Source organism: Xenopus tropicalis, chromosome 1 (assembly GCF_000004195.4).
Source record: "Xenopus tropicalis strain Nigerian chromosome 1, UCB_Xtro_10.0, whole genome shotgun sequence".
Taxonomy (NCBI): Eukaryota; Metazoa; Chordata; class Amphibia; order Anura; family Pipidae; genus Xenopus; species Xenopus tropicalis.
The window spans coordinates 93,054,219-93,080,277 of NC_030677.2; the positions used below are offsets into that span (position 1 = coordinate 93,054,219).

The 26,059-nt window shown below is 40.3% G+C and overlaps 1 protein-coding gene across 1 annotated transcript; it reads right to left on the bottom strand.

Moving 5' to 3' along the window:
• Positions 1–1,337: 1,337 nt before the first annotated feature.
• Positions 1,338–24,690, bottom strand: pias4 (protein inhibitor of activated STAT 4). Its single transcript, NM_001011455.1, has 11 exons — positions 24,658–24,690; positions 15,426–15,876; positions 7,729–7,813; positions 7,076–7,117; positions 6,396–6,486; positions 6,155–6,283; positions 3,760–3,865; positions 3,574–3,647; positions 2,755–2,915; positions 2,554–2,684; positions 1,338–2,431 (listed from the first exon to the last, which is right to left on the bottom strand). The coding sequence occupies exons 1-11, from the start codon at positions 24,682–24,684 to the stop codon at positions 2,223–2,225; spliced, it is 1,506 nt and encodes a 501-aa protein (NP_001011455.1). The 5' UTR covers positions 24,685–24,690; the 3' UTR covers positions 1,338–2,222.
• Positions 24,691–26,059: the final 1,369 nt, after the last annotated feature.

Below are 26,059 nucleotides of genomic sequence, written 5' to 3' on the forward strand. Positions count from 1 at the left end.
TGCTGTGCTACCACCATTGTGATAAAATAGGTGTGGTTTGAAGTGGGTGTGGTTTCAAAAAGGGGAGTGGTCAAAACTGGCTTCCATTAGCGGCCCTCCACCATGTATGCTAGAGAAATTCCGGCCCTCGGCACCGTAGAAGTTGGACAGCACTGCTCTATGGTTATTACAATATAAATGAATCTTAGTAACCAAATATGCAGCATTAGAACATAAATACACACAGAATAGCACATATGTAATTGTAAATCTTTTTATTGTAACAAACACTATCTTTTCCGTGTTTTTTGTTTTTCTTTTATTTAACTCAGGGGGATGTAATCGATGAGACGAAAAAAAAAACCTACAGGATTTTTTTTTTTTTTTGCAAAGCCTTTTCATTTCATACAAAAAAAAAAAAAAAAAACAGGAAAGGAATAAAAACAGAAACAAACGTCCACATAAACAAAAATAAAATGTTCACAGATTAGAGAATGATCAGAAAGCTTTAAAACAATTAAATTAGAACAAGGAAAAAAATAAAAAAAAATTGTGAATGTGCCACAACAGCGGCTGATCCTGAACCAACTGTGTCAAGATGCAATCTTTATAATGTCAAGAGACCTGAAAAAAGGGAAATAATAGACCGTTAAAACAGTGTGTGGTTCCTTGGGATATAGCAAGATAAGTTGGAGAGGCTGCAGGCTCTACATATTAAAACATTATATTATTCTCTGCTTGTAGATGAACCCAAGACATAAAGCCAAAATACGCAGTGCTGATGCTGGATGTTTCATTAAAGGGGGTATTATACAGCTATATTTTACATAAGTCACAAACAAAGGTGTTCTGCCTATTCTTTTAATTTTAAAAAGAAAATCCTCTTTAAAAAAATTATGGAGCAGTAACTTGATTGTTTTGTTTTTTAGTCTTAGCACCTCACCTGAAATCAGGAGAATCTTACTCCAATAGTAGCTGTTTTTCTCCAGTTAAAAGGAGGAGTTTACTAAAGAGTTTAAACTGGAAAATTTAAACTGCCATTTGCTTTAAAGAACCAAAAACCTGAGAAATCAAAGTACTCTCAGTTTTAAGGTTTGCTCTGTTTAGTGCAAGAAACAACCAAAACCATCGATTTTTAAATTAAACAATAGGCAAAAAATATAGTCAGCACGAACCATATACATTGAATGCATGTTTATCAAATGTGTATAGTACCCCTTTTAAACACCAGTAGGCTCTCAACAGCAGGAAAGACCAACTTCGGTATGGTATATTATGGTGCAGGGTACATTCATGATAAAGAAATATTTGATGATTCTCTTGTAAGTGCATTAATAACTATGGAAGGAGAAAGGGCATCTCTTGCATGTGAAGTTAGCAATTTTAATGAATAATTAATTCACGGTGGAAAAGAAGAAATACGATTATTGTGAGGGGAAGCAGCTTTTAGAATCTTGTATTAAGGGAAAGAAGCTGATGAGTAATACAAAAGCAGAGGATGGAGAGGAGGAAGATAGTGTCCAGAGCAGCATTAACCCCATTCCACTTATCTAGCAGAGAAACAAAACCTGAATAGCATAGAGGTAGTTGGATTGAAAGCGTGGCATAAACCCTCCCCGCCCCCACATAGCCCCTAAAGATTATAAACACACCCCGCTTTTTGCATATCACTAAAAAGAATACGGGATAAAAGAGGAACCATTACTGCTCTCCTGCAAAAGAGAGACTATATTAACTGCTTCTGAACTTCCTAGTCTTAATGAAGATGTCATCACTCCTCCTATTTATGTGTAAATATTTACAACTCAATACATTTCTACGACCCCACTTTCCCAAAAACAATCACCTCATCCAATGCTCTCTCCATTGGTCAGGCATTTCGGACAGTTAAAACCCCAGAACCAGATTGCACCAAGGAGCTAACAAAAGTAAAAGTAATTATGATCTACTCATCAGTAGCAGCAAAAAGGAGGAAAGTTGCCAGTAAATGGCCAAATATTTCTTCTGTTTGCCTCCTTGTCCACCTACCAAAACCAAACCTAAGAAAGTTAAGAAAACAAGAAGGCTAAGTTAATCCCTTTGCAGCTGCACAGAGTGTCACTACTACTCTTCTGGGGTTCGACATATGGGGAGGCATGGTGAAAGTAGTGATGCATAAAGCTTTTGGTAAGAAAGGACTCTGCCGCATCTGACTCATGTCTCTGCTGTTCATAGATGTAAGTCTGACTGAAGACAGCTAAAAGTCAACAAGCTGATAAGAGTCCTTTCTCAAAGCAGCGTCTTTTCTGTGGTGGCCGTTCCTCCTCCTCCTCTTCTTCGTCTTCGTCAGAGGAGGAGGATGAAGACGAACTGCTGTCCAAAGTCAGATCCACCACATCAGGGCCAGGCTTTCCATTCTCACTTGACACTGTGCTGCTTGGAGGAGGAAGTTTTGCCATCATGTCTTGAGAGCCTGTTGTCAAATGTTACAAGTCAGAAGATAACAGCTACTTTCCATACATTTTAAATTGAGAGAAAAAAAAGTTGACTCCTGCATTATATTGAAGCAAAGAAAAAAAGTAAATATCCACTTACCCAGCACAAGGATTGGACATACAGGACTACTACTTCTTTCCTTCTCTGCTTTAATTGGACACCAGGATCCATCTGCAAGGAACTCAATCTCATCTGCATCTTTGCACTCACTGAGAATTTTGGACAAAAGCCTGCCATAAAAGCATAATTATAACCACTCTAAAGAGACAAATACCCTTAACTCCTGAAACATATACTTACCCATCAATGATAAGCTGATCATAAAGGGCAGGTTTGTCACACACAGGGCATGTCCAGGTTGGTTTCTTTTCATTCATTTGCAAGTAAAAAACTGCATCAAAACACTGAAGATGAGCACAAGTCTCAGCTCGGCACGGCACAGTTAAACGCATCTTTACCAGCTGCAGGACAACAATTAGATTGTGATTTAAGCAAAACACCTCCAATAAGTTTTGGAACAAATTAGCCACGGAACTACAGGGAACACTGGCATGCTTGTCTATGCTGGGACTAAACACAGATGTTTGAAATGCAAGTGTTTTGAAATGAAACCACCCAGAAGTCAGGCTGCTTGCTTTAATTGTATGTATGTATGTATAACTTTATTTATAAAGCGCCAAAAGGGTACGCAGCGCTGTGGTATGAGACACAGTAGGAAGGAGGTCCCTGCCCCGTAGAGCTTACAATCTGAGTGGTTGGGTAACATACAGGTGACATACATACAGTGGTTGGGTAACATACATACATACATACATACATACATACATAATTAATTAATTGGAAGAGCCCAAACATAGGTCCTTAAATAAAAAAAGTAAATATATAGGACTCCCTTCCACCAACATCTGAACATATTAGTCATTTTTATGCCAGCACCTGCTATAGGCAAAGTACTTCCTATTATTCTTTATGGGAAATGGTGACCGGATAATTTCCACTGCCACAGTAATCCCTTACCATCACCCTAGTCAAAACAGCATATACACAAATTATGACCAGATTCTGGGAATTTCAGTTTAAAGACTACACTACAAGAACAAGCAGATAAAGTGGTCTTACCGGACAGATAAGAGACACTCTGACCCCTGTTGTTGCAATTTCACTATCAGGATCAAGGCGTAACTTCTCTCTCACTGGAGGGATAATATTACAAAAATAAGTGTCATTGTAAATAAGTCATAATAAAAGTATATTAACAGGTTGAGCAATGATGATACAGCATTACATCAACTTTCATGGACTTACCAAGGGTTTTGCAGAGCTCTGGGTGTTTCACACCAATGGTTTTCAATCTCTGTAATAGCTCGGAAGAAGTTCTTTGTCTCACTAAGTATAAACCCACAGAATAACTCTAAGGACAGGAAAAAAAAAACAAAAAAAACTGAAAAGTATATTGCAGGGTTGGGCCAGTACATAAAACAAGAGGTGAGGATGGATTAGGGTAAAGACCATAGATGCTTTGAAAGAACTTAAGATAAAGTGACAAAAGGACATTGTTTGGGGTTATTATGTAAAAATTAGGGATGCACCAAATTCAGAATTTGATTCAGTATTTGGATTCAGCTGAATCCATGTGCCTGGCCAAGCCGAAACCTTTAAAATCAGGTGAATTTTTGACGCAAACATGATTCTCTTTAGCCTTTACACAACTTTATTTGCATATGCAAACGCTCATGGACCTGTGGTTTTCCAGATAAGGGGCCTTTCCGTAATTTTACACACTATACATTAAGCCAACTAAAAAAAACATTTAAACATTAAACAGGATTGTTTTACCTCTAATAAAGACTGAATTATAGCTTAGATCAAGTACAAGGTATTGTTTTATTATTACACACACAAAAAAAATCCTTTTAAAATTTTCAATTATTTGATTAAAGGAGAAGGAAAGTCATTTTGGCATTTTACTGCCAATAGATTTGCCACATAGAACCTAGAACACTATATTTATTCTGCAGAAAGCATTACTATACCTGAATAAACAGCTTTAGAAGCTTTCTCCCTTTGCTTAAGACAGCAGCTGCCATTTAAAGTAGCTTCCTTCCTGCAGTCTAGCCATTATAGTTCAGAACACACATTCCTAATGGAGGGGGGAGGGAGTGCTAGAGCATTCTGGTGGGAGGGGGGAGGAGAGTGAAGAAAGAAGAGAGCTGCTCAGACTATGGCCCTGGGAATTAAGGATGTTTCTGAGAGAGGAAGTCAGACACTGGAACATCATGTTTACAAAAAGAGAGACAAGAAATCCTGTGTTCCTTTTGATGCAGCATTATTGTAAGTTCTTAAGACTGTATTAACATAGACCTTTCTGATAAAGCTCACTTAGTTTTTACCTTTCCTTCTCCTTTAAAATGTGTATTGGAAATGGGCTTTCTGTATTTTGGAACTTTTTGGATAAAGGGTGTCCAGATAAAATATTGTAATGACAAGTTTCAAAAATTCAGTTATCTGGACACCCTTTATCCAAAGTGGGCTTGCAAACAGTTGAGGCAGGTGCCTAGTGCTTTTTTTTTTAAAGAAAATATTGTAATGACAAGTTTCAAAAATTCAGTTTAAAAAAAAAAAAAAAAAAAAGCACTAGGCACCTGCCTCAACTGTTTGCAAGCCCACTGGTTTGGGTAGACCAAGGTAGTCATGCTAGACAGAGAAGTTCTGGGTAGCCATGCAAGATGCTAAGACACATAAGGTGGCCAGGCAACAAGTAGTGCTGGGTGGGGTTGACCACTCAAGGCAACAAGAGGACTGGGATAAGGTGAGGCGAGGGGGATGAGCAGGGACAGCAGTCATCACTAAAAGGACTAGTAATTTGTCAAAAAGTGAATAAAAAATGTTTTTACATTCAAAAAGTTTGCATCTTTTGATCCAGAACCTACAAATTTCTTACATTTTTTTCTATAAGAAAGCTTTTTTCAGTCTTGAATAGCATCTGAACCACTTATCTTCCTGTGTAAGAACTAAATCTATTCTTCTTGTCCTTATCCTTGTATTCTACAGAGCTGATCAGGTATGCAAACTGTGCCTTTTCTCCTTTTTCAGCATTTAAATGGCTGTCCCTTTGGCTAGCTACACAGCAGTTTTTATATAAACTAAGGTACTCTTTCTGAAACATCTTTACCAGTGTATGGCAACAGTACATTATATTTTAATTGCTTTAAAACACTTTAGTGTTCCATTAACAGGATACAGGACAACAGAGAAAATTAGTTTTTACATTTGCCACATTAAACCAGAGATTCCCAGTGGAATCACTATGGCCATTATATTGTAGATTCAGTAGGTTCATTGCTTTCACACCCACAACTGTATTTTACCAAAAAAAGGTCACACATGCCTTTGAGGGGAATGTAGCATCTTCCCCTGCCAACACTATTGCTAAAGCAACCCTGACTGTAAGGTGGCCTTGGTCATCGGCAACTGCAGTCTCTGTAAATACCAACTTCAAGTAGATAGAAGTTCACTGGTTAAATAAGATCCCAATATCTTTAGGGTTTTTAGAAACGTCATTTTTTTGAAAATTAAATGTAGAAAAGAGAGGTATGTGTAGGTTATTATAAGAAAGATGCAGTATGAGTACAGTGCAATGTAAAGAAGAAAAATAAAAATCTAAGTAGTCAAAAGTGGTTCCAGACCCATAAATACTCACCTTGCCATAATTACCCCAAGTGACTGTGACTCGGTTGCTAGCAGATGAGAGATACATGAGGTTTGTTAGGTTAATGGGACGACATGGTCTTTTAGGTTCCACACCAGGTTTATTTGAAGGGTAGTATCCCTAAGATTTATAAAAAAAAAAAAAAGGGGGGGGGGCATAGCATCACTAATTGCACTTATTAGGATGGATGGATGTAATAAAAATTCAACAAAATTTACAGTTCTTAACTTACCGGAACAGAGCAGTAATTATGATTAACCTTCACAGCAACATTGGGAGGATATTGATCTTCCTGTGGACAGCTCGTGTCTGTGTAACAAATCCTGGTGTAGAAAAATAATTTACAATACGTTACCATTTATTTATCATAACTAAAAAACAAGTCTGAAGAAGGGCATCGTCAAGATGTGGTAAATACACCTTCTAGCAAAATATGAAAATACAGCACTGAACCTGAATGAGACCTTAATCCTCATGGTTTATGATAGAGATATTATACATATAGAAATAGCCAAGAGCCATGCATTTCCTGCTGTAAATTATATCCTTATAAACAGTGCTTAGTGATGTAATTTCGGTCACATGACTCACTAACTCTTGCTTTTATATGGTGATATTTTACAGTAGAGGGGACATTATTCACTATATAAAACCATCTAGACCGTGATCCCCAACCAGTGGCTCATGAGCAACATGTTACTCACCAACCCCCTGGATGTTGCTCTCAGTGCCCCCAAACCAAGAAGTTATTTTTGAATTCCTGGCTTGGTGGCAAGTTTTCGTTGAATAAAAACGATTTACTACTAAAAAGATTTACTACCAAATAAAGCCTCCTGTAAGCCAAGTGACTTTGCCTTTCCTTCTCCTTCAAGTCTAAAATTTAGTTTTTAGGTATATGCTCCGGTGCCTTACCTTAGAACAACTTGAACAGATTTGGTTCCAGGGTGCAAATCCCTAGAAGGGAGAAACGCAGACAATGTCAGATGCAAAATAAATAATATAATGGTTAGACAGATTTGTATGATTTTTGATAAGGTGGAAAAACAATATACTGAAGTGTAGTCATACACAATTATTTACAGATATCACTGCTCACTGGACATCTACTTGGATGAATGTATGCAGTGTTGCTATAACTTCTCTTCGTTAAAAACATTTAACATTCTAAAAAAAACTGTTTACATTAATATTTTACATTTCAGAAACAATGTATATGGGGTGCAATTTATTAGATAGCGCCTTAGTGGGTAGCCTGCTAGGCCTGGCAGGCACTCTTAAAAACAAAAAAAAAAAAAAGTTTTCCGATTTTGAATGCACGTTGTCCTACCGGCGATTTACAGGAGATTAGTTGCCACTGCTAGAGCAGATTAATAGTGGGGTGACGACTTATCTCCTTGTGCGTCCCTGGCCTTAAGAATTTTAACTTAACCGGTTGGTGAGGCTTAACTAACTAACCCTAGTCACTACTGCAGCGTGACTAATTTTCTCGTGTTTCACTGGTCTAAGGAAAAAAAAAAATGTAAAAAAAAAAAGGTGGACTACATCTTTATAAAGAATGCCATTACCTGGAGTTCTTGATCAAGTCCACTTGCCTTGGGGACAGGACGAAAACACATGGACTGTCTTGCAACTTTTCATTGTTCTGAGCAACTGAATAAAAACAATAAAAACAAAAAAAACAAGAAAAAAATCCATGTGTTTATTTTATATACAGGATTAAGAAAATGATTAAACAATAAAAAGATACAACATCGCCTACATTTACAAGAGGCATCACCTCTTTTATCTGTTATTGGTTGCTTTGTAGGTAATTCTTTATGTCCAATGTATAAAACTACTTATTTGTACAGCTCTGTGGATTATGTTGGCGCTTTTACACACATAATAACCCATCATTACAACCTACACTCACTTAGGCATTAATTGAATTGCTTTCCATTGTACAGCAACGCAGGAGTTATTGGTGACCATTCAGTTTTTAGCTTGTCTTAGGACATTTATTAAATCTAGGCTAATATCACCCCTGAAGCAAATTTATTAATTTATATTACGAATACCAAACCCCAACAACAAGAATTTCATATTTAAATTTCTTGATATTTTTTAAGGACAACTGCACACATTTTCTCAAGTGCAGCGACCCTTAAGCTGGCCATTGATGTAAAGATTTGCTCATCTGGCAAGGTAGACAAACAATTGGATCTTTTTCCAATACGCCCACTGTAATAACTCAATTAAACAGGTCAATTAAAACAGAGTGCTACAAAATATTTCGAACATTTGAAATAAAACAAAATAGCACACAGAGACCAAAATAGCACAGAGACCAAAATAGCACACAGAGACATTGTAGAATGTTTAGAACACCTTTGAGCTGAAAACTCTCCTTTACCCCCATAACAGTAATATTCATAAACCCTCTCAGAGTACAGTCATGGCAGCACTGAGAGAAGCGTTAATACACTTCCTTTAGGAGCCATGATAACAACCAAATTTAAAAACATAAAATGTGAGTGCTTTCCCCTCACTCTTCCTGTTCCCTGAATTATTCCTTCAGCAGTTCACATTAAGAGATTTAAGAATGAAGGGAAAAAAAGAGAGGGTGTGGCTTAAGCTTGCTTTCGTGATAGAAAGAAAGCTTAGCCCCAAACAGAAGAAACTCCTGTCCAAAGATTGCTTTAGCTGAGGAAATATATTGAAGCTTTGTAAGTGATGAGACTATGTGGCTGCTCTGCCACAACACTTACATTGTGCCCATGAAGCACTAGGTCAACTGGTCAAATGGGTTGTGATTTAGAAAGATTGTAAGGACTCAATTCTGTTTATGGCATAGCTATAAGTTTTATTCATAATGTAACTGAGGCCCTTGATGCCTTTGTGGGTGACCATGAATAGGACAAATAGAGACAGTTTTTGAAGCTTACAGGTTATGTATATTTTAAAGGACAAGGAAAGTCAAAATCTATTAAGCACACTATTAAATAGTACTACTATTGCTGTGTAAAAACGCTATATTTCTGGCTTGCCTAACGAAAGATTTACAGAGATACACATACTAGAACCTACATACTTGTTTCAGTTAACGGCGCCGCCATCTTGTCCAGCATGTCTGTATGGGCTATTGCCGAAAAGCACAAGCTCCAATCCATGCTCCTGCCACAAACCCTCCGCCGCTCCCGCCACAAACCTCCCCCCCCCCGGCTCCCCGCACCTGCCACAAACCTCCCCCCCGGCTCCCCGCACCTGCCACAAACCTCCCCCCCCCGGCTGCCCGCACCTGCCACAAACCTCCCCCCCCCCGCACCTGCCACAAACCTTCACTCCTCACTACATTTCTTAACTGGTCTCTCTGCACGTTCCTGGTCGTCTCCTCCGCCCCTCTCAGAGCCTCCGTCTTTTTACACCATCCACTCACTGCGTTTTCTTGTCTTAAACCTTTCTATCTTGCTGCTCCTTACCTCTAGAACTCTATCCCTTCTTACCTTCCAATTTGTGCCTGTATGTTACCCAACCACTTAGTCTGTAAGCTCTACAGGGCAGGGGCCTCCTTCTTACGGTGTCTCTTACCACATGGCACTTTTTCCCTTTGTATTTATACTTATTTATTGTATTTATTATAACACTTGTCCTCAATGTGTGTAATTCTGTATATTGTAAGATTGTACAGTGCTGTGTACCCTTGTGGTGCTTTATAAATAAAGTTATACATACATACTATCCTGACTAAAGAAATTGCCCCTTGAACAGAAATTGCCTACTAGACCTAATAAATGGGATGCTGAAAAGGAGGTGGAATGTACACTATGACCTGTAGGAATGTATTGAAATCCTGATGAAAAGCAAACTGCCACTGGGATAAAGTGAACCCTGCAACTTTATAGAATGGTCTTTGCCATTCTCTAGCTTATCCTGAAGAAACTCTAGTATGGCAAGTATTAGGCAATACAGAAACTCAAGAGATTTATTTTAGCACCACGAAGAAAAGTCAGAAACCCTCTTTGCAGCAGTCCCCACAGAGGTGCTTTGATCAACCTCTGAAATTTTAACAACCACGCACTATTGGGACAGTAAGGGGCAGTGATTATGGCTGATGCATTCAATTGTTGTAGTCTGCAAAGAGCTGGATGTATCCTGGGGATTAAAGGGAAAATGAACGGGATGTTGAATTGCATTTACCAGAAACAGCTCAGGGCCTTAATATCTAGTGCTGAATATGGGTAGTTTATTAACACCTAGATGCAATTATGTTGCACTAGAGAATTAGTGCGAGATTGAGCCAGCCTTTGTCCCTTCATGGTCGTGGCAAGATGCCTGTTTCAATAAGGTATCATATCTGAAAATGTTAAACGGAACACTGAAGATGCAATGGACTGCTGCCATTTGCTGAGAAATTCAAACTGCCCTGATTAATGTGGTCATTTGTTGCATTAGCTGCATGCAAGTGCTTATGTTGATAGAAGTGGATAGTGGCTTTAAAGGAAAAAGTAAGTTAAAAACTAAGTAAGCTTAATCTGAACAGTCTCTGTAGTGCCATAAGCACTCAGAGAGGCCTCTATCAAAAGAAACAGGATTTCCTTGTCTTTTTTGTAACCATGTTCTTAGGGTATCTTACTTCCTCTTAGTTCTCTCCTGCTCCCCTCTCCCATAAGAATTCATAACATTCACTCCCCCCACCCTTAAGAATGTGTGATCTGAGCAATAAGGGCTAAGCTGCAAGCAGGAAGCTATGAAGGCCAAGCTAAAATGGCAGCTGCAATCTTAAACAGAGAAAGATTAGGAGGCTGTTTACTCATGTATGGTAATGCTTTCTGCAGAATAAATATAGCATTCTAGGTGGTGCTAATGTGGTGAATCTACTGGAAGTAAAATACCAAAATTACTTTCTCTCTCCTTTAAGAGCTGCCTTCCTTAGCTTGGTTTAGCCTCTGAAGTGAGGACAAATTGTGAGCAGAGGAGTCAACCCTTACCATTAGTAAATTGATTAGGAGGAGTGGCATGACAAATTTTCCAGTTGTGTGATGTTTGTACTAGTCCTGGACCTGGTAGTGGGCATCCCAGTGTTGTAAATCAATGGACATGCTGATCTTTGAGTATGGGCATATGTAGAAGCACTGCTTCGGCCCTGGCGCAGGCACATGCAGCATATTAGAACCCAAAACCACATACTCAAGCAGCTTATGGCTATACAATATATTAGTATTTTTATTTGGGGGTTTCCACTGCTTCATTGTTCAACTGTTTTATGCACTGGAAAACATCTTTTCTTTCATTTGAACTGAACCAAAAAGATTATGAAAAGTCTTACATTACTTATGTTCCTTTTGAAAACCCTGGAACATGTCTGATGAAGCATTTACTGCTTCAGACATATTTCTAATATAAGTTAAATATTCAATGTTTTTTGTCATGCAACAGCAGTAATGCTCTAGCATTGAATGGGTTAACTTTGATACCCTATTTCTTCGAAGACAGAAAGCATGAGCAATACAAGCAGGGTGCTTTGTAAACACATTGCGTATATGTCTCTCTACATGATATTGGGCAATGGCACATGGAATAATTTTTGGTGATTTGCAGCCCACATTATTTTCAATGTAGTAAACACTACCTATTGACCTTGCACTGAGCTCTATCATGTGGGCCATGCAAATATAATTAGCAATATCTTACACAACCTTTTTTTAAAATAGGTTCTAAAAAGGGTAAGCCAGTTACTTATACACAACATGGAAACAGGCAGTTTTATCAGTTGTGAGACATATAGCTAATGTGCAGACAAAAACACCTGATCAAGTAAAACGCATTATAGACATCAAGTTTTCTTGTTTAGGAGACCCTTGAAACCCTAGAAATTCAAACAAAATGCTATTATTAGAAATCAGGGCTGTGGAGTCGGAGTCGAGGAGTCGGAGGCAATTTTGGGTACCTGGAGTCGGAGTCGGCAAAAGATGAACCGACTCCTACTAAATGTAAATGGAAATAAAAAAAAATAAAGCAAGTTTAAATGTCCCAATTTACAAACAGTCATAATTAATTACTTCTCTGCTATAAGAATAAAGCCCAATGCACGCAGTGCATAAACGAACACGTTGAGTGACCATGAAGCTTTTCATTGACTGTATGCTTCACTAAATGGGATGTAACGCACAGTTACGGTGCGGCAGCTCCACTGCGTCGTGTTCCTCTGTTACTGGGAACCCAATGCCCACTGGGAACCTAGCCTAACTCTCACTGATAACTAATTAAGTCAAAAAAATTTGCAAGACTAGAAATACTTGTATACGTGAAGGGTATGGATAGTCAATAGTTTAAAGGAACAGTAACACCAAAAAATGAAAGTGTATAAAAGTAACTAAAATATAATGTGCTGCTGCCCTGCACTGTGTGTTTACTTCAGAAAATCTACTATAATTTATATAAATAAGCTGCTGTGTAGTATGGGGGCAGCCATTCCTGCACTGGTACAGCTGGGGTGTTTGCTACAGAAACCCTACTATAGTTTATATAAATACCCCGCTGTGTAGCCCCGGGGGCAGCCATTCCTGCACTGGTACAGCTGGGGTGTTTGCTACAGAAACCCTACTATAATTTATATAAATAAACTGCTGTGTAGCCATGGGGGCAGCCATTCAAAGGAGAAAAGGCACAGGCACATAGCAGATAACAGATAAAACACCATTGTATTCTACAGTACTTGTCTGTTATCTGCTATGTAACCTGTGCCTTTTCTCCTTTTTTCCAGCTTGAATGGCTGCCCCCGTGGCTACACAGCAGCTTATTATATAAATTATAGTAGTTTTACTGTAGCAAACACACCAGTTTTACCAGTGCAGGGCAACAGTGCATTATATTTTTATTACTTTAAAGCTTTTATTTTTTGGTGTTACTGTTCCTTTAAGACTGAAGCTTTAAAACATTTGAAAAACTGCTGTAATTCAGCTGTAATGTTAGCTTAAACTTTAAACAGGACTATGGGATTCTAGGGAAATCATTAGGAGTAGGAGTATAGATAAAATTGTCTATCAGTTTATTATCAGTTCAGTTGTGTTTTAAGTGCCCCTTCCTGGATGTATAAAATAAATTAGCATATTAAAAACAGAGGAGTCGGAGTCGTAGGTATCAGAAACTGAGGAGTTGGAGAATTTATCTACCAACTCCACAGCCCTGTTAGAAATGTAAGGAAAATGTAGTCCTGTACTGTAGGCACATTTGAGAGATTCCCCCACCACAGAAGCTTTGAACGTTCAGTCAGCTACAACCATTTGGCCAATTGTGTATGCTGTTCTGGTTTCTGATGCCTGAAATGTTGTGACTGAGATACCCTGCTATGTTTACAAGGAACAAATGCACAAAACTGCAACCCAGAATGAAGGGTGTCAGAGAAGCAATACACATTAGATAAATCTGCCTCTCCAACAATGCTAATCTGGTTTTGTTACAAAATGAATGTATGGGTGCAATTTCAAATATATATCGTCATTTCCAGCAGTTAAGCCATCCAACAACTCAATACTATAAAGCTGGCCATACACGCACCGATACTATCGTACGAAACCTCGTTTCATACGATATTCGGTGCGTGTATGGCATGTCGGCGAGTCGACCGATATCGCAGGAAGCTGCTGATATCGGACGACTCGCCGATCGGCCAGGTTAGAAAATTTTGATCGGGCGCCATAGAAGGCGCCTGACCAAAATCTGCCATCAGGGCTGAATCGGCAGAAGGAGGTAGAAATCCTATTGTTTCTACCTCCTTATCTGCTGTTTCAGCCCTGACGGTGTGTGGCGGATCTGACGATGTTCGTGCGACCGATGGCCACGTGTATGGCCAGCTTAAGACTTATTTGGAGCAGGGTGTCACTCCATAAAAGAGATTCCATGTCATCTTTAAGAGAGCAGAATATGCAAATTTCCATGGAAACAGGTTCATAGATGGGCTTCAAGCTGTACAGACAACCACAAATCTACAGAAATTTCCCAAGGTAAAAAGATTTAGAACGGATGTTAAAGGATTCTTTAATGTCTTGCACTTGTTCCACATGTCTTGGACTCATTTATAAAGAAACAAAATTAAATTCTTGGGGACCAGGGAGAGGTACATTGAGACTTAAAAATATCCCCAAAAACAGACACAATAGGAGTGTAGCTTATATTGTTAAAGAGGAACTCCACGTAAACACAACTTAAGCTTTGAAAAATAATTTCAAGCAAATTTTCAATATACCATTAAAAAATAGCCTTTTCCAGTGTAGGGCAGCAGAATATTATATGTTGTCTGTAAGTTGTGGCGAAGTAGTTACAATTTGTAACATCAATGTTTTAGCCTCTCCTCCCCTGCCAGGACTTCAAATGATGCAAAAAGAGAAGAGCTGTTTTGCAGCTGGATTTCAGCATACTGAAATGGTATTGAACTTTAAGTCACCCTTATGTGGGCTTTCACTCCCCCCACATGGCATGGCTCTCTTCGGCCAGGGCATCGCAGGTTGTGAGACCTTTACACATGGATGGTTCCAGACCCTAGAGAACAGAGGCCTGTTAAATATCTGTTACTGGTACATGCAGGGAGATTTTTTGGATACCTTGGCCTGCTTTATTAACTCTTACAGGCCTGTATAACATTCATTTATTCATACTTTTTGAAGGAACAGATTACAGTGAGATATATTAGGGGTTTCTGCCTCGTGTTTGGGTAACAAATTTTGGTTCAGAAGCTGGAGTTCCCCTAAAGAAATAATTGAACTGCATCTTTATGACTGCTATAATTGATTGTAACCAGTCAATTAAGGCATATTTTTTCCCAAAAGTGAACATTTTTATCCAATCAAGCCATGTTTATTTTTTTTTTCTTTGAAATACAGTTTTTATATATCAGCAATAAATGTATGGCTTTGAAGCTACTCCTTCTTTGAGAGGCTAATGATACCCCAGCATATCCTTTTATACCCCAGATATCCTTTGAGAGGCTGATGATACCCCAGCATAATGGACTTCTGTTTCTGTGCACTGGTAATTGAATAACTCGCAAGGAAGTAGCTTCAGTTTACGTTTTTAGATCAAGAAACAAAAACCTATGAATCAATAGTTTGTTGACCCCACTATCAAATTCCACTCCTAGTCAAGTGCAGAATAATATATAATACATAAGGTATAATACATTGGTGTTTTTTTTTTTTTTTACTATGGTAGTCAGCTTGTATATAGAAGTCTCATTTAAGATAGTTACTTTAAAGGTTTAACTAATACAAAAATATGTATCACTTACCCAGCTCAGTTGGCTTTAAGAGTTCATCCACCACATCATAGAAAGGCAACTTGACCAATCGCACCTCAGGCTTGGTAATAACTTTTGGAGGCAACCTTGAGAGCCCATTAACATGTTTCCCATACAAAGATGGGTAGTCTATATTAGGTGTAGAAAGAGAAGTCCTGGGTCCAGAGACTCCGTGGTCATAGGATGGGTGAATAGACAAAGACTCAGGTGCACGATGTGATGTGATAGGCTGGGGTGGAGCTTGGGAGATTGCCTCTGTGCCTTTCTTTGCGTAGCGAGTTTCATAAAGCTCTTTAATTTTCTTGAAAACCTCTGGGCTGCAATCAAACTGTACCAGCTGTAGAGCCCGTGTGACCAGTTCATGTTTCAAGCCACTTTTACTGCGCCCAACAAATCCCAGGAGCATTTGCAAATCTGACACTCGAAAACTCATTACCATGTTCTGAAAAAGAGAAAGCAATTTCAAATTGGTACCCACACTAAAAGCGTTATACCAAATAATCACCGATAACATAATTTTGGTGGTAAATTAAATGGGCAGTACGCAAAACAAAGCAAAGCATGGCAAACAGGGAAAATGCAGCTACTCTGATACTTGGGAGGTAAATAATTAGATTACCAGTATAACCCGCCTCCTTTTAGTACAAATACAGGCAGGGAGATTTAGTCACCTAGATCAGTGCTGTCCAACTTCTGTGGTACCGAGGGCCGGAATTTTTCCGACCTACGTGGTAGAGGGCCGATAATGGAAGCCAGTTTTGACCACTCCCCTTTTTGAAACCGCACCCACTTGAAACCACACCTATGTTATCACATGACCATACCCATATTAATGGTTGTAGTACAGCAAATACCTGCCATACTCTGCCTTCCCTACCCTGCCTGTGTGTGCCATACTCTGCCTTCCCTACCCTGCCTGTGTCTGCCATACTCTGCCTTCCCTACCCTGCCTGTGTGTGCCATACTCTGCCTGCCCTACCCTGCCTGCGCCATACTCTGCCTTCCCTACCCTGCCTGTGTGTGCCATACTCTGCCTTCCCTACCCTGCCTGCGTGTGCCATACTCTGCCTTCCCTACCCTGCCTGTGTGTGCCATACTCTGCCTTCCCTACCCTGCCTGTGTGTGCCATACTCTGCCTTCCCTACCCTGCATGTGTGTGCCATACTCTCTCTGCCCTGTATGGCACACACAGGCAGCATACAGTGACACAATGTTGGCACTGCTCCTACAGTCTGCACAATAACTATATATTAAAAAAAAACAAAAAAACTTTTTAATTGCAGTACCACCTCAGTTCTTTTTCTAGTGTGCAGGGTTTATTTGTGGGTTTCTACTGTTGTCTGAGGTGTGAACAGGTAAACAATGTGGGTGATTACAGCCTGAGCCTGAGGTGTGAACACTGCAGGTATTAAAAGGTGTGAACAACACAGTGGATTACATTTTTAAACAATACAGAGGGATTACAGCCTGAATCTGAGGTGTGAGCCATACAGGGGGGGGGGGCAGTTAATCACAGTACTGATACCATTTAAAGCTTACATAAGAGTAAGCCATCAAAGCAGCCAGGCAGGTGGGGGGCCACACAGAGGGGGGTCGCGGGCCGCCAGTTGGACAGCACTGACCTAGATAATAAAAATCCAGTTGCGGCAACTAATCGCCACTGCGACTTGTACTGTTAGTGAATTACGGATGCACCAACTTGTGTATATTTTAAAGGAAATATTGTCACCATGACTGTATTTTTAGACATAGCAACTGCAGGTTTTAAAAGAAACGCAAACTAATCGCCTTGTCTGTTTTCACCCTCCGTGTTGTTCACCCTCCGTTGTTTGTTAGCAGGCATTCATCTAATTATATACTTTTCAAGGACCAAACAAGTAGCTTCGATCTGACTGTTTAGCTCAAGAAAAACCATAATTTTTTCCACATAAAATCAAAAGCATATGGTACAGCCACCCCTTTTCATAAGTTAAAAACACAAAACCAAGCTAGAGCCACACTGCCTACTTGTAGGTGGCTATGGTCCCCTTCATGGAGCACAAAAAGCAAGTTTCTAGTTATAAGAAACAGTTACATTTGATCAGCGCATTCCAAGAAGATACTTTTATTGATATATTTATAATCTGTACAGTGCTAAAATAGATATGATTCTATATCAAGTCAGCTTAGATACATTTTGGAATTTAGTGTCACAGAAACAACAAATATTAACAGTGCTTGGTGCTTCTCAGGCAACTAATACTACACACAGCATTTTTAGAATGAAAAAGACCAGTAATTGTACTGCTGGCATTTTAGATAAGAGTGACTCTGCGCCTTCAGCCCAATAGAGAGAAAATCTTAGGGCTAAGACACACAGAGCAATTAGTCACCACGACTTTTTAATAAGTCAAGCAATTAGTCGCAGTGGCTGCAATAATACTCTACAACAAGCAGTCGCTGTGACCATGTTTTTAAAAAGTTGCGGCGACTAATCGCTGCATGTCTGCGCCCTTAAAGACCACCACCAGAAACAATCAGGGATGCAGCCAAAAAACTTCACTCTAATGCCTACTGCAGGAGGTAGTTAATGACTCACTATAGCCAATAAAAGTAACTGACTTGATGGCAAAGCTGGTATACTGCCTCCATTAGGGGAAGGAAGGAATCTGCCAAATTAAACAAAATTTTACACATGTTCCACCATTTATTTCAAATAATTTATGCAAAACTAGTTCAGCGATACCTAAGATATGGTACAATGCTAGAATACACAAAAGGCAGTTTATATCTGCTGTCTTCATATATTTAGTGTACTTGTAAAAAAATGTTTAGATTTCCGTATTCAATGAAAAAACAAACCAATTACATTATATTAAATACAATATAACACACTGAAAGAGAGATTAGTCACCCGAGATAGAGTCCCCACAAGGCCACTGCCATCAGGCACACCTCCTCACCCCTTCTTGATAAAGCTTCTGAACTACAGGAACAGAGACGCAGCCATCCAGATGGCCTGACGGAAAGGCAACCTTCTGTAGCAAGGAACGAGAATCTCACCATACCCAAACTACTCAGCTGCACTGCAACGCCAACGGAGCTCATTTGTGGGAGTTAAGAGGTGCCTCTGAGACATGGGCATTATCTACAGCAGTGTTTTTCAACCTTTTTTGGGCAAAGGCACACTTGTTTCATGAAAAAAATCACGAGGCACACCACCATTAGAAAATGTTAAAAAATTTAACTCTGTGCCCAGCAGCAGTGCCCCCCTAGTACACTGGTGCCCAGCAGCAGTGCCCCCCTAGTACACCTAGTACACTGGTGCCCAGCAGCAGTGCCCCCCTAGTACACTGGTGCCCAGCAGCAGTGCCCCCCTAGTACACTGGTGCCAAGAGCAGTGCCCCCCTAGTACATTGGTGCCCAGCAGCAGTGCCCCCCTAGTACATTGGTGCCAAGAGCAGTGCCCCCCTAGTACATTGGTGCCCAGCAGCAGTGCCCCCCAGTACATTGGTGCCAAGAGCCAGCCCCCCTAGTACATTGGTGCCCAGCAGCAGTGCCCCCATAAGTCAGTGTGCCCCGTGGCCCCCCCTAATACATTGGTGCCCAGCAGCATTTTACTTCTGCTCTTCGGCGCCTTCAGCAGCATCTTCCCCTCACGCGCGCCGCCTCTGCACTTCTGCCTACACGCGACCGCACACAGGCCCTTTTATAACGTTGCGCCCCGTGCGTACTGACGTCACCCATACACACGGGGCGCAACCAATGACAGGGCCTGGATTTTATTAAAGGGGGCCCGAGCTACTAAGAAAAACTGTAGCATCGCCGGGCCCCTTTGAAAGTAAAAATTGCGGCCCTGCCTACGGCACACCAGGCAACATCTCGCGGCACACTGCGGTTGAAAAACGCTGATCTACAGCATGATCTTCCCTGCCAGTTGACAGAGGCAAGGCCCAGATTTTTGAGCACCCGGACGGGGCAATCCAATGGTTGGAAACACGGCCCAGGTCACTGAATCAACAGCCAGCACAGGTGAGCCCACAGCGTTCTCCACCTAGATCCCCACGCAATTGAGCAAAGGGAACGCAGCCATAAGTACAAGGTCCCCCTAGCCCCCAGGAGACTGAGTCACTATACGGACTGGGTAGGTAGCACCCAAGCGGGTTAAGGGTCCGGAGCCCACACTAAGGCTATCCATATAGTGAATAACAACTAAAGCAAGCTATCTTTCTACATCTACCAAAGGCAAAGGTGGCACTGTTACACCATGTGCATATGTGGGCATGATACCCAGAGCGGATAAGTCTGCTTACAGAGGCCAGTTTAAAGTAATAAGCTTTCTAAAAAGAAAGAGGGTGTCTCTACAGCAGGACTGAGACGAGACACCGGCTCATAGTTAACTGTTTATTGAACCTACGAGAACTGACTCGGTAGGACTTTCTACAAGCTTCACACCCAACAAGAGTTATAGTTTGGGAATAATGTATCTCCATGTTTGGGAGGGGATACCGGGAGGTGGGAATTTTGGGGGTTTTATGTTGTTTACTTACCTCTGTTTTTGCTCTTTCCTTTCTGTCTCTCCTCCATCCCTATGGGCTTCCCATACAACAGTACCATGGATCTGCGGCCAGCCTGTGAGCACCCAACAGGTACTCCACAACCTCACTACACCAACACATACACACCATGGCAGGGACCAAGATTAGATTAATTTCATGGAACGTCAGAGGCCTTAATGACAAAAATCAAACGTTCAATAGTCCTTGACCACTTTAAAAAACTAGGAGCAGACATTATGCTGCTGCAAGAGACGCATCTAATAGGCCAGAGGGTCAGGGCTCTCAAGAGGCACTGGATCCACCCTACATTCCATGCCGAATACTCCACTTACTCGAGGGGAGTTGCAATCCTCTTCAGGAAAACCAGTCTCCCCTGGCACTAGCCTCCCCCCTAATCCTGCAACTGGTACACTCAATCTCCTATACTACCAGAGTCTGTTCAGACCACGCACCACTACAGATGGACCTAAGTGTCCCGGGCGGGGTGGGAGAGAGCCAGTGGAGACTACCACCTAGATGGATCTAGCACAAATTTGTTCAGGAGGAGTTTGGAAGGCAATTCAAAAGTTACTGGGAAACCAACCTAGGCTCAGCAGTGGATCCAGTAGTATGGGATGCGGGAAAGGCCTTTGCGTGGGGAACATATATCTCCCTGATCAAAGAGGCTAGACGCAAGTTAGATACTTCACTCAGAGGCCTTAGAAGTAGCAGAAAGGGAGTGCACAAGGGACCCCCACTGAACACCTGGGGGAGGCCTACTCATTAGCACAGAGGAATGTTAACCTAGTCTATACAGAAAAGTATTCGCAAGGGGAAGTCAAACAAGTAGCCACCTGGTATGAAAAAGGCAACAAATGTGGCCGCCTCCTCTCTATACTCTCTAGAGAGCCCTCCCAGTTAACCGCTATCCCCAGAATCCTGAACTCGGAGGGAAGTGAGGTACATGAGCTGGACCAAATCCAGGACGAATTCACTGCATTTTACGCCGAACTGTATAGGTCTAAAACACACCACCCCCAGGAAACCCTGGCCAAATACTTAGATAGCATCTCAATCCACAAACTTTCCAGAGAAAGAACAGAGTTTCTAAATAAAAACATTACCTCAGATGAGGTCCCAGAGGCCATAAAATCCTTCCCCTCGGGCAAGGCGCCAGGCCCGGGCGGCTTGCCCATAGAGTGGTATAAGACACATTACCTCAGATCACAATACTTTTATTAAGCTAACACATGATACAGAGAGCCTAACGCGTTTCGTACCCTACGGTACTTAATTTACTTATTTTCATTCAGCCTATGATTAAGTACCGTAGGGTACGAAACGCGTTAGGCTCTCTGTATCATGTGTTAGCTTAATAAAAGTATTGTGATTTTACTTCAATCCTCTCGTGAACAATCGCTTTCCTTCACTTAATAATACCGGAGTGCCTGCCTTCTTTCTATGTTTGCGACTTATCCATGATGGCTCCCTCTAGCTGAAGGTCTGGGGCATGGGCCCATCTATACTACGGGTGAGATTTTTTTGAAATACTTATGAGCATATGTTTTATCTTAGTTTCAATCATCTATAAATACTTGTAAAGGACAAGAAAAATTTAAATCAATGGAGGGTGCCAAATGTTAGGCACGCCTCAATGAGCTGCTGCTCATTTGGTAAAATGCTATGTCAATCTTCTTCATTCCTGACTGTGAACTGTTAGTCTTGCTTTCTTAAAGCTTTTAGTACAAGTTGATTCAGGGTCCGGTCAAACTGCCATCTTAGAGCCAGGAAGGAATATCTTTTTAACCTCCGAGGCTGTGGACAGGCTAAGAAATGTTTTTTTGTTTTTGCCTTTCTCCAGGCTGGATTCATGGACATAAAAAGCTGAACTTGATGGTCGTGTGTCAACCTAAGCTATTACATTACTTTTCTGTCTAAGCAGGAAGGTGGACAGGACATTTAGATTAACAGGAGCTTTCTTGAAAACAAAAGGGAGAATAACTGATACTATCCTTTATGGCACAAGCTCAATTCAATTGGTTTAAAAAAAAAAAAAAAAAAAAAAAAAAAAAAAAAAAAAACACTACAGGTATGGGACCTGTTATCCAGAATGCTCGGGACCCGGGGTATTACAGATAAGGGATCTTCCCGTAATTTGGTTCTGCTAAAAATCATTTAAATATTGAATAAACCGAATAGGCTTGTGTTTCCTCCAATAAGCATTAATTACATCTTAGTTGGGATCAAGTACAAGGTTCTGTTTTATAATTACAAAGAAAAAGGAAATAATTTTTAAAAATTTTAATTATTTGCTTATAATGGAGTCTATGGGAGATGGCCTTTCCGTAATTCAGAACTTTCCGGATAAGGGGTTTCCGGATAAAGGATCCCATAGCTGTACTTGAACTGTAAAAATATATATCTTGCACAATATCTTAAAATTTACAAAAATATATATCTCACACAATTCCTCAGATTAAGTGGAAAGGGAAGTTGTGGTTTACAATCCTTAAAATAGATATTAATGCAAAAAGTCCACAGAGGAGTAACTATGCTGATAAAGGGTATGGGTGGTCTCCGATATGTTTTAGCTGGAGAAGAGGCATTTATAGTTGGACATGGTACTTTGTATAAATATTCAAAGAGGCCATGCAATAAACTGATGCTTTATTAACCAGTAGGTCCTTCCAGCTAATGTGAGGGCATTCATTCAGATTAGAAGAAAGTTCCATTTTAGTATGCTAAATGTTTTTTACACAGTGAGGACTCCCCTGAGTCTTCCGTATTGGCAGAAGCATAAGTTTTAAGAAAGGGTTGGATATCTTTAGAACATAAGGAAATCAAAATTTACTGAATTACTTCTTAGTAGGAAAATCAGGAAAGATTTTTCCTTGGAGAGGCTACAGTTTTTTTTTCACCATCCTCTGGCAAAAAGATTGAAATTGATGGAAGGGTGTCTTTTTATAATGTCATCTACTATGTTACTAAGTAATAAAGCTGGTGCATCAGTTTACTGCTATAAGTAAGGTGCGAGTGGACTCGCACCTGACCTTAGGGATTTGAGCCCATCACCTGCTCGTGACCCACTAAAAAATAAATTTGTCAGCCTCCAAGGCACCTGAACTGTAGGATTAAGGTAGGTCGTTTCATCACAAAATGCTAACTCCCAACCATGCCTGAGAGGCTCGGTATCCTTCAGGCACTGTGAGATGTTGCCCATTCAAGTGAACAGGAGGAGGTGGGAGTGGCTATCAGCCATTTCTCTGCCAACTGAAAAATGTTAGACAAGAGGAGAAATGTGTATCAATATGCATTCATCTTTCATAATTTTACAGTTCTTTAAAAATGGATAGAAAAAGAATACGTGTTTTCTTTTGCATAACAATTTAAATATTGCATAAAGAGTAGTTTGAAAAATATGAACTTTTAAAGTTATTTAATGCTTGCATGGAGAAAATTAGTTTGTGGTACTCATGTGACTTTCTATTTCCATTCTGGCAAACACAAAAAGCCAGCCTTGCATTGTGGCAAAGATTCTTGATACAAATGTCAATGCACCAAAAGACATTGCCGGATCAATAATGCAGATCCTCTGGGTGGTGGAAATGCCTAAAACCACCTGTGAACCTTCCCTTGTCTGATAGGAAGTATGGGCATTTTGTCACCAGAGCAAGCACCACATGTGACATAAGAGTATGGAATGCATACATATAGCAAAGATTATAGCAAATAATTCAACAGATAAACTTAATAATAGAACATTAGCTAATAAAGTAAAGCTCTGTTGGACAATTCAAAAAATAATGAGACCTCCAATGTACAAAAATAAATAAATTATTGCTAAAATGATCCGGGCGACAATATCCCTTAAAGGCTTAAAACTTGTATCCAATACAACTACTCTTTCTCAGAATAATAAGCAACAATTGTATTCGATTATATCAAAAAAAGGAATATCTCCACCTGAAAGTATTCAGGGGAGCACCTTATTAGTGTCAATGGGAAATTTTATATATAAAGCATTTGCCATGGCCCTTATGAAAGTTTAAACATTTAAGTTGCACACTAATATATCCACAATAAATATCAATAAAACTCCAGCAAAGTCTAAGGCATTACTTAAAAGTACCAAGATATCCATACATGTAAAACAAAAGATGTTTATAAACAAGGTCTTCTAAATGCGCAGAGGGGCCCCTAATGTCTCCAACCATCTAACGTTGGATTCTAAATAAAATACTACTTTAGGTAAATAAAAGCAACCAGCCAAATGACAGACAGGTAGAACTGTTTGGAGAATAACTGTGGATGATCATTATGAAACTACTGAGACTAAGAAAGAGAGAGTAAGAATACGATGGGGCCGGATAGCGCTATATTACTATCTCCCAGACAGCAGTGGCTAGAAATTACGGCTAAGCACTTATTTGTTTGAAAATTATTTGCATCGGAGAACTAAATTTGGACATTAAGCACAAAGAATAACCGGCAACATTTTGTGTAACAGTACAGAGAAATAAGTCGCTTGCGGGCCATATGCCGTAAATGGTGGGCGCATTATAGACGTACAGTAACTAAAACCTTAATAGGACACAAAGCAAAACGAAATAGGGACATTTAGTGTATTACACTTGGGAGGCATTCTTGCAATGAATAGGCAAAGTAGCCAAGATCTCACTAATTTAAACCCTCATTTCCCGTCTCACCTTCGCCTCCACCAGCTCCGCCGCCATCTTGGCTTCCAGCGTCCCCCGCGCCGGCCGACGCCGCCCCACGTGATCATCCCGCGCGCTCATGTGCCAATCCCCAATCGCTTCTTTACAAGCTCGGCTCCTACCACTTCGCGCTTGCGTATATCTCTCCATGATTATACGTTCGGCAGTCCGGCAGTCCGGCATGGGAGGAGTCTTCCCTTTGTAATGCCTTATCACCAATTGGTTGTGCGTATGACGTAATGTAACGTTGCCGCTTACATTGTAATTCTTTTTTGTGGGTAAAATAGACCAATTGGAAAATACTAGCATATACTAGTGAAGAAAGCTTTGTTTCCTTAACGGCGTTAACTATTATGTGGTAGTTGTAGATAGATAGTGACTTGGTATTAAAGATCTTAAACAGCAGAGGAAAATTTGTGCACATGTTCTATTTCTTTGCTGTGTTTTGTCCCTAATAGTGTATGATTGATTTACGTTTATCTGATGGATACACTGTTTGGTCTTGGTTACGCATTTGTAAACAAATATGGACATTGTATGGAAACTGTGGGGCTGACAGTAGGAAAATATTTCGTTGTCAGTGTAAAAACTGATAATACCATGAACTCTAAAGTGAATATATTGGTCATGTAAGAAGAAGAACTCAAAAGAACACTGAAAAACCCTACATTCCTTTTTGGGAGCTCTAGGAGTGAGAGGCAGGACCAGGATAGTTGGTTCAGAATACATTTTTTTTTAACATCATAACCTTTATTGACCATTTATCATATAATACATGTAAATCTTTTGTTACACATCAGAGTTAGGAACTTTGAAGTATTTGTTACAGTTTTCCCAAAGTGCATAGCATCGGCATTGTACATATATATGTCGGCTTACCGGTTGAAACAGTTTTTACACAAGGTCCAGAAATAAAAGTAAAAGTAATACTAAAACAAATGAAGTTAACATAACGTAACCTATGGTAAAGTAGGTGATAAGAGTTGTTACCTAACCTAGCAGGCAAATCCAGGGGTGTGAGGTTTGTCGTGGGCGTACGGTGGGTAGGGTGTGTTAGTTGTCGCTCATACAGTAATGGGGCTTTGGCTTTCTTAGGTTAATATCTAGGGGAGGGGCCAGGAACCCCATATTTTGTCAAACTTCTCTGGGGCTGCTGTTTTTGTGTATAGGTATTGCATACAGTCTATATATTTCTGCATTTGGTCTAGCCATGTTTGGTGGGTTGGGGGGGTTCACATCTTTCCACAGGTATGTTATGCATCTACGGGCTTGGAAGAGGCCTTGTCGTATAACCGTTAGCTGGCATTTGTTACCCAGGGAATCATCGCATGCTCCTAATATAGCTAGTTCCGGGGAAGGCTGGAGTTGCATGTTTGTTGTTTCTGCTATTGTG